Genomic DNA, 13,964 nt, shown 5'->3' with positions numbered 1-13,964 from the left:
GGCCGGCCACTCAGATCTGACATAATTTAATTAGGATCCAAAAAGACGGACTAATATCATAGGGATAATAGATAGTTATTTACTCCACTGTTCTAAAAACAAAATGTAATTATCGCTTCCCAACAAGTCAATTTTTTTAAACATAATTCCCACTTGGCCAAATGACTAGTACACAAATTGACCAAATTGTCCTACCCTTTTTCATTTCATTTGTGTGTGTTTTTTTAATTGAAACTAGTTCATGTGTGCTTTGCAACTAAGCACTGTGTAACTGTCATATAGCGGTACAGATCTGACCGAGCTTCCCTGGTCCAGGAGACATGGCGTGTGGTGTGAAGTGTGATCCATACAGCTCAGACCTCAGAGGGTGACGGAAGCCTTGGCAGCAACTCCTGGCTCCTGGGTCTTCCACGAGCTGCAGGACGAAGTGGACAGCAGGATCGACCCGGACTTCGTGCGCCCCCAAGGAATTCGCCTAATCCAAATAATTTATTTAATCCAAACAAACGGCGTCCTGCTGGAAGAAATCTGCGAAAAGTTCAATCTCCATATCAGGAGACTCGAGTGATACATACAACCTTCGGCCACGCTAGTAGCACAAAGATTACTAGAGTTTCTGGCATGGAACTTGTCAAGTGCCAGATCTGGAGGAGCATAAAAGCGGAAGGCATTTGAATTTTACTACGCTTTTGATTCTGTTTGAAGATCTTGTAAAATGTAATAAAGGAAAAACAGATAATGTAACTTATTGACAAAATAACAGGTAAAAAATATTCAATTGATTGGAAGTAATCTATGTAGAGTGATGACTTGCTAAGTTGACCTAACAGTTCCATTCCTCACTCAAATTAATTAATCTAACATGACATGTTGCTGCTTGTAAGAATGGAAAAGAGAACCTAATGTACATAATTGACTAATCCAGCTCCCTCTCCAGCCTATACATTGACCGATGTTTGGAAAAAATCCATACATGAATGGATCTGAGAAAAAAACAATTCATTGTTGTAGCTCTTGATTCCAAATCAGATTAACCCAGTTTGTTGGAACCACTGCGAAGTATTTTTGTTTTTTGGGGGTATTGAAGACTTGATTTGCCCTAAGCATGACATGATGTATCATCTAGCACGGGCGGTTGCTGGTTGTTTTGAGGAGCGGCCAGACTTGTGTTTCCGCTTTTGGTTGCCAGCTGCAGAGTCCGCCAATGGTCCGGACCAGGTAGGCACTGTGCTTTTATCGAAAGGAAATACAGTGCTGAAGGAAGAAGGGTCTGGGGGCTCAAATGAAGGTTCCATGTGATTCGAACAGCCCAAGGGAAATCCAAGCGCACCATCCTGGTGCGGTGGAGGGAACTTTTCACTCTTGCTCTTCGCATTTGCATGAGTTATTAACCTTCTTTTCTGTAGAGGGGGGAAAAAAGAATTGTGTTAGCCCAAGAAACTAAATTTGGCCCTTCCAGATGCCATGCAACATAGCATATGCAAACAAGTTCATGCCAATAAACAAAGAATTAACATACATCAATATTTGCTTGCAGTTCGGCGTTTGCCTCTGGAGCTGGAACAGCCCTAGGCCGATCCCGTGTCCTTGTCTTCCTCGTTCCGTCTCCGTTAGCTCTACCACCAGCAGCCCTTAAGCTGTTGTCCATCCAATAATTAAGCCAGTCAGCCAAAGAGCAACCAGAATGCTAATATAAAGTGTGGTAAGACAACTGCATCTAACAAGGACAATATACAACAGAAAAGACGGGAGACAAATTGTTTCATGACTCATCATGATGTGTAACCAGTACTCCATATGATGATGTCCAAGCATTATTCTCAACAAGTTCCCAGAAATCCTGGAATCTTGGCACGACAGCCAAGACTCCCACTTTAGTATACTCCTAGATCAGTACATGTCCTAGCAGTGGGCCAAAGTTACTTTCAAGACAAGAAATAAAATTTTCCTAAGCTGAACACATTTTTGTCATATTTTGTCTTCCGGTCATCAGCATGAGCACTGTTGACCCAAGTTTTATCACCCATGGAAGAAAGTATCAACTACAGATTTCACATCATCACACATTCTTTTGCATAGATGACAATATAGAGATCCAGAACAACAAATGGAAAACATAGATGGAATTTTGTGGGTGTTAGGGCAACAAACCGTCTAGCTTCTTCATCTCTTCGTTTCGCATCCATTTCTTTGCTTGGCGGGTATTGGGGCAGACTTGATGGTTCACACGCATAAGGCTCTGTTGCAAAGAACTGCATGTATAGTGAAAGTAAGGGTCTTGCTTTTGAAAAGAATTGTTCACAGTAACAATGCATAAATTACAGACATACATTCAAATAAGACCAGTAATATTGTATTTAAAAGGAATAACATTTGGACTCGGGTACCAAGGTGTTCGGGATGTATTACATGTTGGCAACCCCCACTATCGCGTTTCAGGCCCAATTACATGGGCTAGGGATTACAAAATAATGTTTGGAGACCCTTTGTAGCCTTTAATGGCATTTTTGTAAATAATAACACAACCAAGGGGCACAAAGAGAACCTCCTCTCCCAGGTGGAGAGGGGAAAGGGGGGCTCTCGCTCCGTTTACCTCTCGCTCTCGCTCTCTCTTCCTGTCCGATCCATAGCCTTCATAAGTCTAAACTTAAATTTTAAGAATCAAAGTGGTTTAACTAAACAGAAATATCTTGATCAATACATAGGTAACACTTTTAAGTTGTTGTGGCTAAAGTCATTACACTTCCATGTGCCATAAAAATTGAATATTGTTGCCCTCTAGAAATCTGGAAACAATGAACACCTTTTTTTTCAAGGACTAACATAGAGTAATGACATGTTAACTAGCTTGTCTACAATCCGTTCCAAAGTGGTCAACAAATCATATACTTCTATGTCGAGTAAAAATTGAACTATCGATAACCCTATAAAAATCTGGAAAAAGGAACATTTTTTTCAAGGACTAACATGAAGCATTAAACTAGCTTCTATATAATCTCTTCTGAAACTAAATTTTGAGAAATGAAAGTGGTTACTACCATCAACCATTGGGTGCTAATATTCCTGGTGAACTAGTATGCTGTCGTTAATAAAATCAGGGAAGGTAATTAATTCATAAAAGCAAAGTCTTATTTTATCTAGTAAAGAAAATAATAACAGAATGATAACAACTGAAGCAACTTACATCACTGTTTAATGCAGAAGTTGCTGTTAACCGATCAGCTGGATCAATTGCAAGTAGGGTCTCGATCAATCGAATTGCTGTTTGAGGGAAATCTTTGAATGTATCCGCTATTCGCCTTTTGTATGGCTGTTGAGGCTTAAATATAGTTGCATGAGGCAACTTTGATTTTTTCCAATATTCTTCCGTCGGAGAGCCACATAGTTTAAAAATTTTATGCAGCTGTTCCACCTGAAAGACATACACCCGATCAAAAAAAAGGAAATATCATGGAAAGCAATGGATGAAAATCAAAATTGTGACTGAACATATGACCATCATTAAACTGTCTGTTGCATTTCCAAATTATTTCATTGAATTGTTTGGTGTGGACAATAATTCAGCATCAGAGCTCTGAAGAAAAACATGTGATTCAGGGTCTACCGTGTAACAAAGGTGCCAAGAGACACTAAGAAGATAAAGATTTTCAAATGATTGATATGGTTCTTTATTCCAATGAATCAGGTACAGGTCTGCATTATCAAGAAAGCACATTTATAGTAAAACAATTAACCCTGATGAAAACATGTCCTTTTTAATCATAAAAAATGTCATTTTTTATATGATTTTGCTATTGCTCTATTATCTAACAAGATAACAAAACTAATATAGCTTGGGTAAGAAATTGAAAATTTGGAGGCTTGCCTCCACATGAGAAGTAGTGCACTACTGCAGCATGATCACAACTAAATAATACACTACAATTCTCTTGGTAATGAAAATTTCAGACTTGGTAAACAGAATCGTTTAAATGGCAACTTAGCGAGTGCCAATAGCCATACGGTATTTCAGGGACAATATAATGCAACAGTGAAGCATTCAGTAGCTAACCTCAGTCCGTCCAGGCATAATAGGTTTTCCAGCCAGCAATTCAGCCAGTATACATCCTGCACTCCACAAGTCAATGCCAACTCCATAATCGGTCGCACCCAGCAGCAACTCTGGAGGGCGGTACCATAGTGTCACCACCCGACTCGTCATTGGCTGTTTATGGTTGGGGTCGAAGAAGGACGCCAGACCGAAATCACCAATCTTCAGCACACCATTGTTGTCCAAAAGCAGATTCGACCCCTTGATGTCGCGATGTAGCACTCCCCGGTTGTGGCAGTGCTCGAGCCCTGACAAGAGCTGATGCACATAGCACTTGACCTGCCCCCGTATAAACACCTCAATCAGTCGCATTTCACATAATTGAGCGCGAGGCTGTGTCAGGCTGTCAGCGGAATGGGATCTCAACCTGGGGCAGCGTGAACTTGATGTCGGGGCTGGCGGCGAGGCCGGCGAGGTCGTGGACCATGTAGTCGAAGACGAGGTAGAGGCTGCAGGACATGCGGGAGGTGACGAGCCCGTCGAGCTTGATGACATTGGGGTGGTCGAGGCGGCGCAGGATGAGGATCTCGCGCGCCATGAACCGCACGCTCTCGGGCTCCAGGTTGTCGAAGCGCACCTTCTTGAGCGCCACGATCTTGCCGCTGATCGAGTCCCGCGCTTTGTACACATTGCTGTACGTGCCCTGGCCGATCTGAGAGCGAGGGAGGGGGACAGGGTGAGGGAGAGATTAAAAAAATGCAAAAAAATTTCACCTCGGCGTTCGCGCTACACGGATCACGGAGGTAGGGAGGCGGAGGAAAGGGCGCACCTTGTCGATCTTCTCGAAGGAGTCGGCGCGGCGCGGGGTCCAGCCATCGATGGCCTCGCCGGCGACGGCGGAGAGCCAGGCGGGCCAGCCGGCGGCGACCTGCTCGCCGCGCGCCTTGTTGGCGAAGCTCCCGCCCAGGCGCACCTCGGCGTGCGCCGCCGCCGCCGCTGCGGAGCGCGACGACCGCGACCGCCGCTCCCGCTTGACCTTCTCGGGCTTCTCGGCCGCCTGCTGCTCCGGCGCCGCGGCGGCGGCGGCGGTGGCGGCGTCGGAGGAATCGACCCCTTCCTGCTGCGGCTGGGTGACCGTGGGATGGTCCCGGCGGCGGGAGGAGGTGGCGGCGGGAGCGGGACTGGAGGTGGTGGGGCGGCCGTGCACGCAGCCCATGGCCGGCCGGTGGGGGCGCTGGTCACCGGCGGCCGGGCATGGGCCGGGACTGGCGCGCGAAGCTTCGGCGCAGGAGGGAGAGGGAGGGAGGCCGCGATCCGGAGGCGGCGGCGCGGGGAGGCAGGCGGGCGGGTGGGAAGCGGAAGGCGGGGTTGGAGGTGGTGGTGGTGGGGGCGAGTAAAGTAAAGCTTGGGGGGGGGGGGGGGGGGGGGGGGGCGAGTGAGAGAACGGCACGGGCACGGGGCTGGTGGCCAGTGGAACGGAACGCTTTGACTCTGACGGGTCTGCACCACATGCTGTCCTCTTCCGCTTCGATGTGCCTACGCCGGTAGGACCGTAGGAGGAGGATTACGCACAAATTCACCAAGGACAGGATGGTAATTTACTAGTAGCAGGGAGCAGAAACTGAAAATTAATTTATGGGACTTGCTATTTTCTAGGTGGCTGGATTTTAAAACAATAATAATACTAAACAGCTAACTAGTATAATTATTAAAAAATTAATGATAAGAGATTTTATATTTTTCCATAGTCAGATAATTATAAAATTACTTATTGTCTACTCCCGTTGTCCCACAAATTTAATAAATGCTTTCAATCATACATATTTTTTGAATAAGACAAATGGTCAAACATGAATCGTATCAGTCAAAGAAATACATTTATTTACGGGTCAGAGGGAGTAAATAACTAAAAGAGAAGTGTAAATGTATTTGTTCTTACTCTCGATATTCCAAATTATAAGTCACTTTTACTTTTTTTTTGGTATATCTATTTTACTATATATCTAGATAAATAATATGTAAAGATACATAATAAAATAGATGAATAAAAAAGGTTAAATCGACTTATAATTTAGAATAGAGAAAGCAATATTTAATTACTCATACACTGAAGTGTAATCCTATGTAGTAGTACTTGTTGTTAAGATGCTAGAGGAAAAAGGATCCCCACCTGAAAATATATTGCTTTTGTGGGCCTGCTATCCTAGCAAATTAGGGAATTACTACATTGTTAGTTGCAAGAGGCATTAGTTACAATCTCGAGACTGATTATATATCACCTCGGTTCGGCGTTTGGTAATTATAAGAAGCTCCGACTGTCAAGTATTCAGGGAGTATAAATGTATGGTAAACAAATTCAAAGTTGAGAGGAAAAAAGGAGCTTGTATGCTGTTTGAGCATCTAGGAAAACAAGTGCTATTTTTTCGTATGACGTTTTGCTTATCCAGAGGAAGTGATGATTTGTTTTGGTAGCTTTTGTGCACGCTTTTTTTTTCTTTTCTTTCTAATATATGCATGCTGGTTCTTGAGAGATGTTTTCTTTATATTATATTTCCCTAGGGATGTGACCACAGCCATGAAAAGAATAAAAGCTGAGGGGCAGGCACTGGAGGGCCCTTGGGTTTTTTGTCTCTTGGGGAAGGAGACACAAGCAGACAGGGTGCCTATAATGCATTATTTTGCATGCATGGGATGGATTATCAAACTGCAAAAGGGAACAAACAAAAGGGCAATAACAAGCAGGGTCAGGTTATGTATGTATGTATGTGCTTTCAATCATACACTTGCCCGGCCTCTTTTCAACAGAAAACTGGGATCAAAGCCCTTTTCCACGTAAAAGAAAGAATTTCACCATCTTCCTTATGTTGTGTTACTCTGCTGTCTGTCATCATTTCTTGGTGAATCATGCAGGAGAGCTATCTAGCTGAATGAAAGCCTGAAAGCAATGCTAATCTCCCTTTGACACGCAACAGTCGCTCTCGAGACAAGATTGTTTATTGACGACAACGAAAAAGAGGATGCGAATTGACTCGACAACAAAAAAAAAACATGTACTATATACTAGCGCCCTGTGGCTACTAGTTGCCAGAAAGATCCAAGAGAAAACGACGAGTAGCAGAAGGTCACCAACTCACCATGTTCTTTCATCAGTCACCAGTATCCATCTGTGAAAGACTGAAACTTTTGTCACGGGTGAATCCCGAGGAGGAGAGGGGAGATGCCTTGGAAGAGACGGACATGTCTGCACTGGACACCGGCAGCTTGGGGGTGCTCGGCCATTGGAGCACGGAGCCACCCTCCACGACGGGGAACACCACCCATTCGTTGCCTGCTGCTCCTCGCCCATACCTCTCGGAGTTACTGCTGCAAACCGTTGCGTTGCACGTACAGTACACTGCGTTTGTACAGGTGGTGGTAGAGGAACACGGCGCCTGAATCCAAGGAACAAGGAATGGCCTGGCTCTGGCCCGGCCTAGATGCATGTGTCGGTGATTTTTCTTTCCTTCTTTTTGGTAGAAGAAAATAACACCCTTTTAGGATTGACAAAATATAAAAAGCCGTATGATGGAATGTTTAGATATTGGAGTGCGGTACAAGCATAGGATTTCCATGAGAGCAAGGTCAATGATAGAGCCAAGTACTTGGCTATAAACCAAGCGATTAGAACCAAGTTATACAATAAGTTGTCTCATACTTGTCTCTAAAACACTTTCTTTTTTCTATTTCTTTTCACAACATTTGTTATTTGGGTCCACCACTACCTATGCATCCGTGTCCAGCTTGGTGTTTACATAAGAGTCAAGCTATCATCTCTCTCCTCTTTTCTCTCCGCCACATCAGCATTAGCTTGGCTATAAGCCCATTATTGTACCTGCTATGAGGGAAGGTGATACACAGGTCCTATTTATAGGGGCTCTAGCCGGTTCTAGCTCCACCTCCGTAGACAGGCTCCTCCGGCTTCTCCACTTTCTCAATTACTCCCTCCGTCCTATAAATAAATGTATTTCTTTGACTGCTACGATTTATATTTGACTATTCGTCTTATTTAATTTTTTTACAAATAATAAATAAATAAATTATTATAATAATATATTTAATAATAAAATAAGTCATAAAAATAAATAATATTTATTAATTTTTGTTGAATAAGATGAACGGTCAAACGTGAATCATAGGAGTCAAAGAAATGCAATTATACGTGGGACAGAGTGAGTATATTTTGTCTAAGTTGAAGCTGTTTTGCTTCGCGGTGCCGAACAAATCTAAAGGAAACTTTCTTCAAGGTTCAACCTCTCGCCGAATTCCTCCAAACCATCCTAATTCCGTAAGATTTGTAACAACCAATTTCTTTGTTCCAAATGGCTTCATAGAAATTTTTTATGTAAAATTTTAGATCCTCTGGAAATTGCTTGGCTAGGTGTTGTTCAATGGCACCATGCAGAGGATTTCATACTGGTGATGGGGTCAATATTGTGCCGTGCCATCCTCATGCGTCTGTTCATGATTGCAGATTGATTCACTGGTATTACCAGCAGTATTTAATTTTCCTGCCAGAGTAAGGCCTTGTTTAGTTCATCCCGAAATTCAAAAAGTTTTCAAGATTCCCCTCACATCAAATCTTATAGCACATGTATGAAACATTAAATATAGACGAAAATAAAAACTAATTACACCGTTTATCTGTAAATCGTGAGACGAATCTTTTGATCCTAGTTAGTTTATGATTGGACAATATTTGTCAAATAAAAATGAAAGTACTATAGTAGCAAAATTCGAATTTTTTCCGAAACTAAACAAGGCCTAAATGATGATAGTGCTGTTCTTCTTCGTCGTCTCTCCCTTTCACCTCGGTATATTCTTTGGCACCTTCAGCCAAACTTGCCATGGTGTGAAGTGTGTACTGCTAGTACAGTGACTGACATGCTGGTCCCACGCGCACACGCACACACAAACGTGGCACGTGTTAGCATGCTGCTTCTGCCACTGATACTGCGCCCAAACAGCACCTTTCATTGGCAACCTTTTTTTTTAAAAAAAACACACACACCTTCCATTGGCAACCTTGATCCTAGGGGCTACGGTTGACTCTTCTTCTTCTTCTTCTTCTTCTTTTTTCCTGGGAATTTTCATTTCCTTGAGCTTCCTTTCAGGCCAACTACTACAATGAAAGAGATCTGTGAGGCTAACTGTTATTGGCACGCACACATTAACAGGCACGGCAAGACAAATCAATCAAAGGCCAAGGTTAGTTGTAGGAGTAGGATTGCACCATGGAGTAGTTGCAGTGCTCCAACTGCTAAGACTGAAAGATCTAGTAGGAGTATTCAGGTGCAGTAGAGTAGACTGTCATGGATGACATGGATTAGGCCTTGTTTAGTTCCAAAAAATTTTGCAAAATGTGAATAGTACCAATTTCGTTTGTATTTGATAAATATTGTCCAATCATGGACTAACTAGGCTCAAAAGATTCGTCTCGTCAATTTCGATTAAACTGTATAATTAGGTTTTATTTTCATCTGTATTTAATACTTCTTGCATACGTTTAAAGATTCGATGTGACGGGAAATCTGAAAAATTTTGCAAAATTTTTTTGGAAGCTAAACAAGACCTTAGTATTGGCCATGCATTTGACTTCTGTATGATCCAGTCACCGGGAAACATTAGTGTGTGGACATCAGCGGGTCCACCTCTGATTGGATAGGTTGAACTTAAAAGTACATCAGATTGAAGTTGACCATTACTACTTTATAATTCCTCATGGGGCCACCTCTGATTTTGCATCGTGCATGCTTTATTATGGGACATCAGAGATGATGCAGTAATCATATACTGTAGTAAGCATTAGAACATAGTCCACCACCAAGTGTTTGACCTTATTGCTGATTGGATTTCATACACCAAGATATATACATCATGTCACATTTAAGACTGCCCGCGACCACACATACCAAGCCCCAGCCAATGTCGCTGCAACTTATTAGAGCATCTCTGACTTCGGTAAAACAACTCCTTATTTTGACCTTTCAAGTAAAAAGAGAAAAAAAAATAATTCTCCAACAGTTTAATAAAAGAGCTACTTAAAAATAAAAAATTATCAAATATTCTCCTTAACTCGTAAGTTTTCAAAGTCGAGAGAACTTCATATCTCTACTTTGTGGATCTTTTTTCACGTGACTTCTCGTGTGAAAGAGTTTTATTTGCCACAAGATATATTGTTGGCGTGGTGTGTTTCCTCATCGGCCTTTGGTCCGATCACTGTCGGTACAGACCTGCCTCCGTGTGGCCCTTGTCTTGCATTGGTTTCATTGAACAACACCTAGCCAAGCAAGGACACCTTACTGATGTATGGCCACCGCCATGAATGATGTGATCGGCTCTAGTAAAAAAACAAATAGATGTAGACCCTACTATAAAATTTAAAATTTTATAAAGCTATTATTGGTTACTGTTGGAGAGGAATGAGATTTAAAGTTTCTATTTTTTATTAACTGGCTATATTCATCAGTTTAGCAAGTAAATTATACCAAACTACTAGAGATACTCCTAACTGTCGTTCTCACTTCTTAAAAAGATAAATTTTGACTAATTTTATATAAATGATATTATGCTTATAGTACATAATTAATATCATTAGATATATCATTGAGTTTAACTTCATATTGAATTTATCTAGAAATATAAAGAGATTGCTAGTATTCTTTTATAAATCTTATCAAATTTACCAGCGGAAAAAACCAACGACAACAAATATTTAGGGACAAAGAAAGTAACATTAACTTAGCGGATGCACATTCATTGCTCTTATTCTAACCAAGGTTTTATAGTTGTTGCTTTAAATTTTTAGTCTCAATTCTCTTTTTTTGAATAAATTTTTAGTCCTAATTCAAACACACACCTCACTCCTTAGATCATGCACAACCCACAAACAGCTTGTTGCTTGTTGTCTCTACATCACACACAAACAACTAGACAAACAAGTTATATAGTGGGCCATCTATTTAACAGATGTAAATTATTAAATGGTTCCAAGTATCTATGATCAAATATGAATATGATTTCTATATGTCATTGTGTTGCTTCTGGTATAAAACAGATCAAGCATAGTGATAATCTATATAGAACAATCAATATAAATGATATATTAATATACTTATATAGAAAGTAATATAATAGTGTTTTAAAAAAAAATAAAGCATAATAAGATTACATAAGTTTTTGTCTAGCTTTCTTTGTTTCCATGATTTTGCCATATTATACAATTGAACCCGATTATCAATCAATTCTTTTTTTTGCGAGTGATTATCAATCAATTCAACACCCCTTCTCTAGCTAGGGTACCAGAGGACAACTAATGGCAAGATCGCAGTGGGGGCATCAATCCAAGAGGGATTAGCATGGTGATGGTGTAAGGTCATGGATTTGGTGATGGGAGGTGTCGAGGACGAAAGGGGAATGGCGTGATGGTAGAGGCTATAGGAGGGTGAGACAACGCCGCTGGTTAGAGTAGCAAAGGACAACTAGTAGCAAGATCAGGGTGGAAGCATCAATCCAAGCTAAGAGGGATTAGCTTGGCGGCTATGTGATGTTATGGATCTAGTGATGGAAGTTGTTAGAGATGAAAAGGGAGAGGATGGTGAAGTGGTGGAGGTCATTGACCGTTGGGACACCACTGGGTAGAGTAACAAAAGCATGACTAGTGGCAAGATTAGGTAGGGGCATCAATCCAAGAGGAACTAGTGCGTTAGCAAGGTGATGCCATGGATGTGGTGATAGAAATCGTCAGAGATAGGAGAAAAAGGGTGGTGTGGTGTGGAGCGTCAAGCTGTGGTTAAGCACCTTGATAAACAAATAAGAAAGAGAAAATTCCAGGTGAGACAGAAAATAAGGAGAAAGAAGTTTATTTAGAAGTTTAAGGATCAACGGTTGTTGGCCTGGCTCGCCGTCTTCTCCACGCCGCTTGACCCCAAGCATGTCCATGACATTTGCCCAAAGTCATGGCGGAACATTTTTTAGTGTCAGCGGATTTTTTTTATAGAACTTGAGTTCTCCTTTTGAACTGTAAACTCTACAGGGTTCGAGAAACAAAACTTTCCTTAGTAAGTTAGTAGTAATAAGAATTTTCGCTTAGAACATTTTCAGGTTGAGACATTTCTCCCGAAGAAAGGACGGCGAGGGTACTTCGAGGACAAGCTCTTGGACCTGCTCCCTATCTCCTCCTCCGACGATGACCGCTACTCCGATGACGCCTCTTCATGCTTGCCTCGTGCAATGGCATGCTGCTGCTCCACAAGTCCTGGGAGACCTACTGTCAGATCCAAGAAGAATAAGATGAAGAAGACTGAATGTGTTCCATCATCAGAGAAGAAAGCGTCAGTTAGTGGCTAAAGTCTTTAGATGTATTGGGCCGAGAAACCTCTTATAGCTTTCTGTAAATCATGGGCTTCATCTTGTGGGCAGGCGTTGAGTTGGTGAGAAGGGGATATGGATATGGCATAATAGAATCCCAGATCCTACACTCTGAACCTGAAATTCTTCTGAACTTTCCCATTGCTGTTCTTGCTTCTACCCTGGATTCTCTGCTATTTTCTACCTGAAACTCCAATCCAATCCAGTTATCAGTCGCGTGACACTGCAACCCGACGACGAGGCAGTGGGCCGAGTTCCCGCGACTTCATCCGGCTCCTAAACTGACGAGTACGCCTTCTACTGCCACGAGCTATCATCCGGTGAGTACCGGCTCCTGTCGCGCCGTTGGTGGTTCATTCATCCTCTCCACCGGGCGCCGTCGACCTTGGGAGGTGGACCTGGACACTGGGCTTCCCGAGACGATGGAGATAACCAACTTGTTGAGGACGACGCCGGTGGCTCTCGAAGGCCGGCTGCACTGCACTGGCCGCCACGCCAGGCGGCTGGGGCGCGCGCCGCCGCCACCACCGCCGCAGGAGAGATGACGAAGATGAGGGTGTTCGACACATTGTCGGAGACGTTCACCACTTGGGGCTGCTGGTGTGCAACTTGAGGCCGAGGACGGTCAACTCCGTGGCGACGTCGGAGCACAATAACATCGTCGTGTTGCGGCATGTGTTTAGGGAGGGAGAGCCTGGAGCAGCACCAGAGCTTCACCGCGCGTGGTCCGCTGCTGAGCTTGGCGAGGACATCTTCTGGCACTAATCTACTGTCACGTACTCATCATCTGCCACGGTGCTCTGATTTGTTGTGAGCTCAAACGAACAGAGCACCGTTGCAGAGCCTAGCTCCATTCCACGCGATCGTCTCCGCAAGTCCGCTGCCCTCGTGACGAGCCCGTTCGCTTCAACCGTATTTATTCTTCTCTCACGACAAATTAGTGAATAGTATTTTTAACCATGACTTACCAGCAACACGATGCTTCGTGATCATCTCGTCTCCAGCCGGTGCTCGTCCACTCATCTAGCAAGCAGGCACCAATGACAGGTAGAGGGCCGAGGTGGAGGCCCATGCACGAGTGTAGTTTTTTTTTTTTTTTTGCCAATTCCATCTGTATTGTACTAATTAAATTCTTCATATGAAAGTATAGAACTGCTTTGTATAATTTTAATTTTATTCTTTTCATTCATCTTTTGAAGCCATATCTTCTACAAGTCGATTTAGAAAATATGAATATGGTTTAAAAACATAAGAAGAAACGAAGAATTGAGAACTCAATCTCAGAAAGGAGAAATGGATAAATTTATTATAACTATACATTGACATATTAAATGATTAATAACTATAGGTATTTGACATTGACATATTAAATTATTAATAATACATTTTCACTGAACAACCTCAAAATTATGAATAACTATACATTGGCATATTAAATTATTGAAGTCATACTTGCATTCTACTATGACACAATATCTTAATTGTTGTAGCACTTGAGAGTGGATTGCTGGAGGACACTAAGAGAATG

At 42.5% G+C, this 13,964-nt stretch overlaps 1 protein-coding gene across 1 annotated transcript; it reads right to left on the bottom strand.

Moving 5' to 3' along the window:
• LOC8074412 (probable serine/threonine-protein kinase At1g54610) lies at nucleotides 724-5,429 on the bottom strand. The gene is made up of 7 exons (XM_021453169.1): nucleotides 4,860-5,429; nucleotides 4,458-4,742; nucleotides 4,052-4,369; nucleotides 3,185-3,412; nucleotides 2,152-2,252; nucleotides 1,520-1,637; nucleotides 724-1,400 (listed from the first exon to the last, which is right to left on the bottom strand). Exons 1-7 carry the CDS (start codon nucleotides 5,244-5,246, stop codon nucleotides 1,119-1,121), a joined length of 1,719 nt encoding a protein of 572 aa, XP_021308844.1. The 5' UTR covers nucleotides 5,247-5,429; the 3' UTR covers nucleotides 724-1,118.

Source organism: Sorghum bicolor, chromosome 2 (genome assembly GCF_000003195.3).
Source record: "Sorghum bicolor cultivar BTx623 chromosome 2, Sorghum_bicolor_NCBIv3, whole genome shotgun sequence".
NCBI lineage: Eukaryota > Viridiplantae > Streptophyta > Magnoliopsida > Poales > Poaceae > Sorghum > Sorghum bicolor.
Note: the sequence above shows the minus strand (reverse complement) of the source record. Positions and strands in the feature narration are given on the sequence as shown.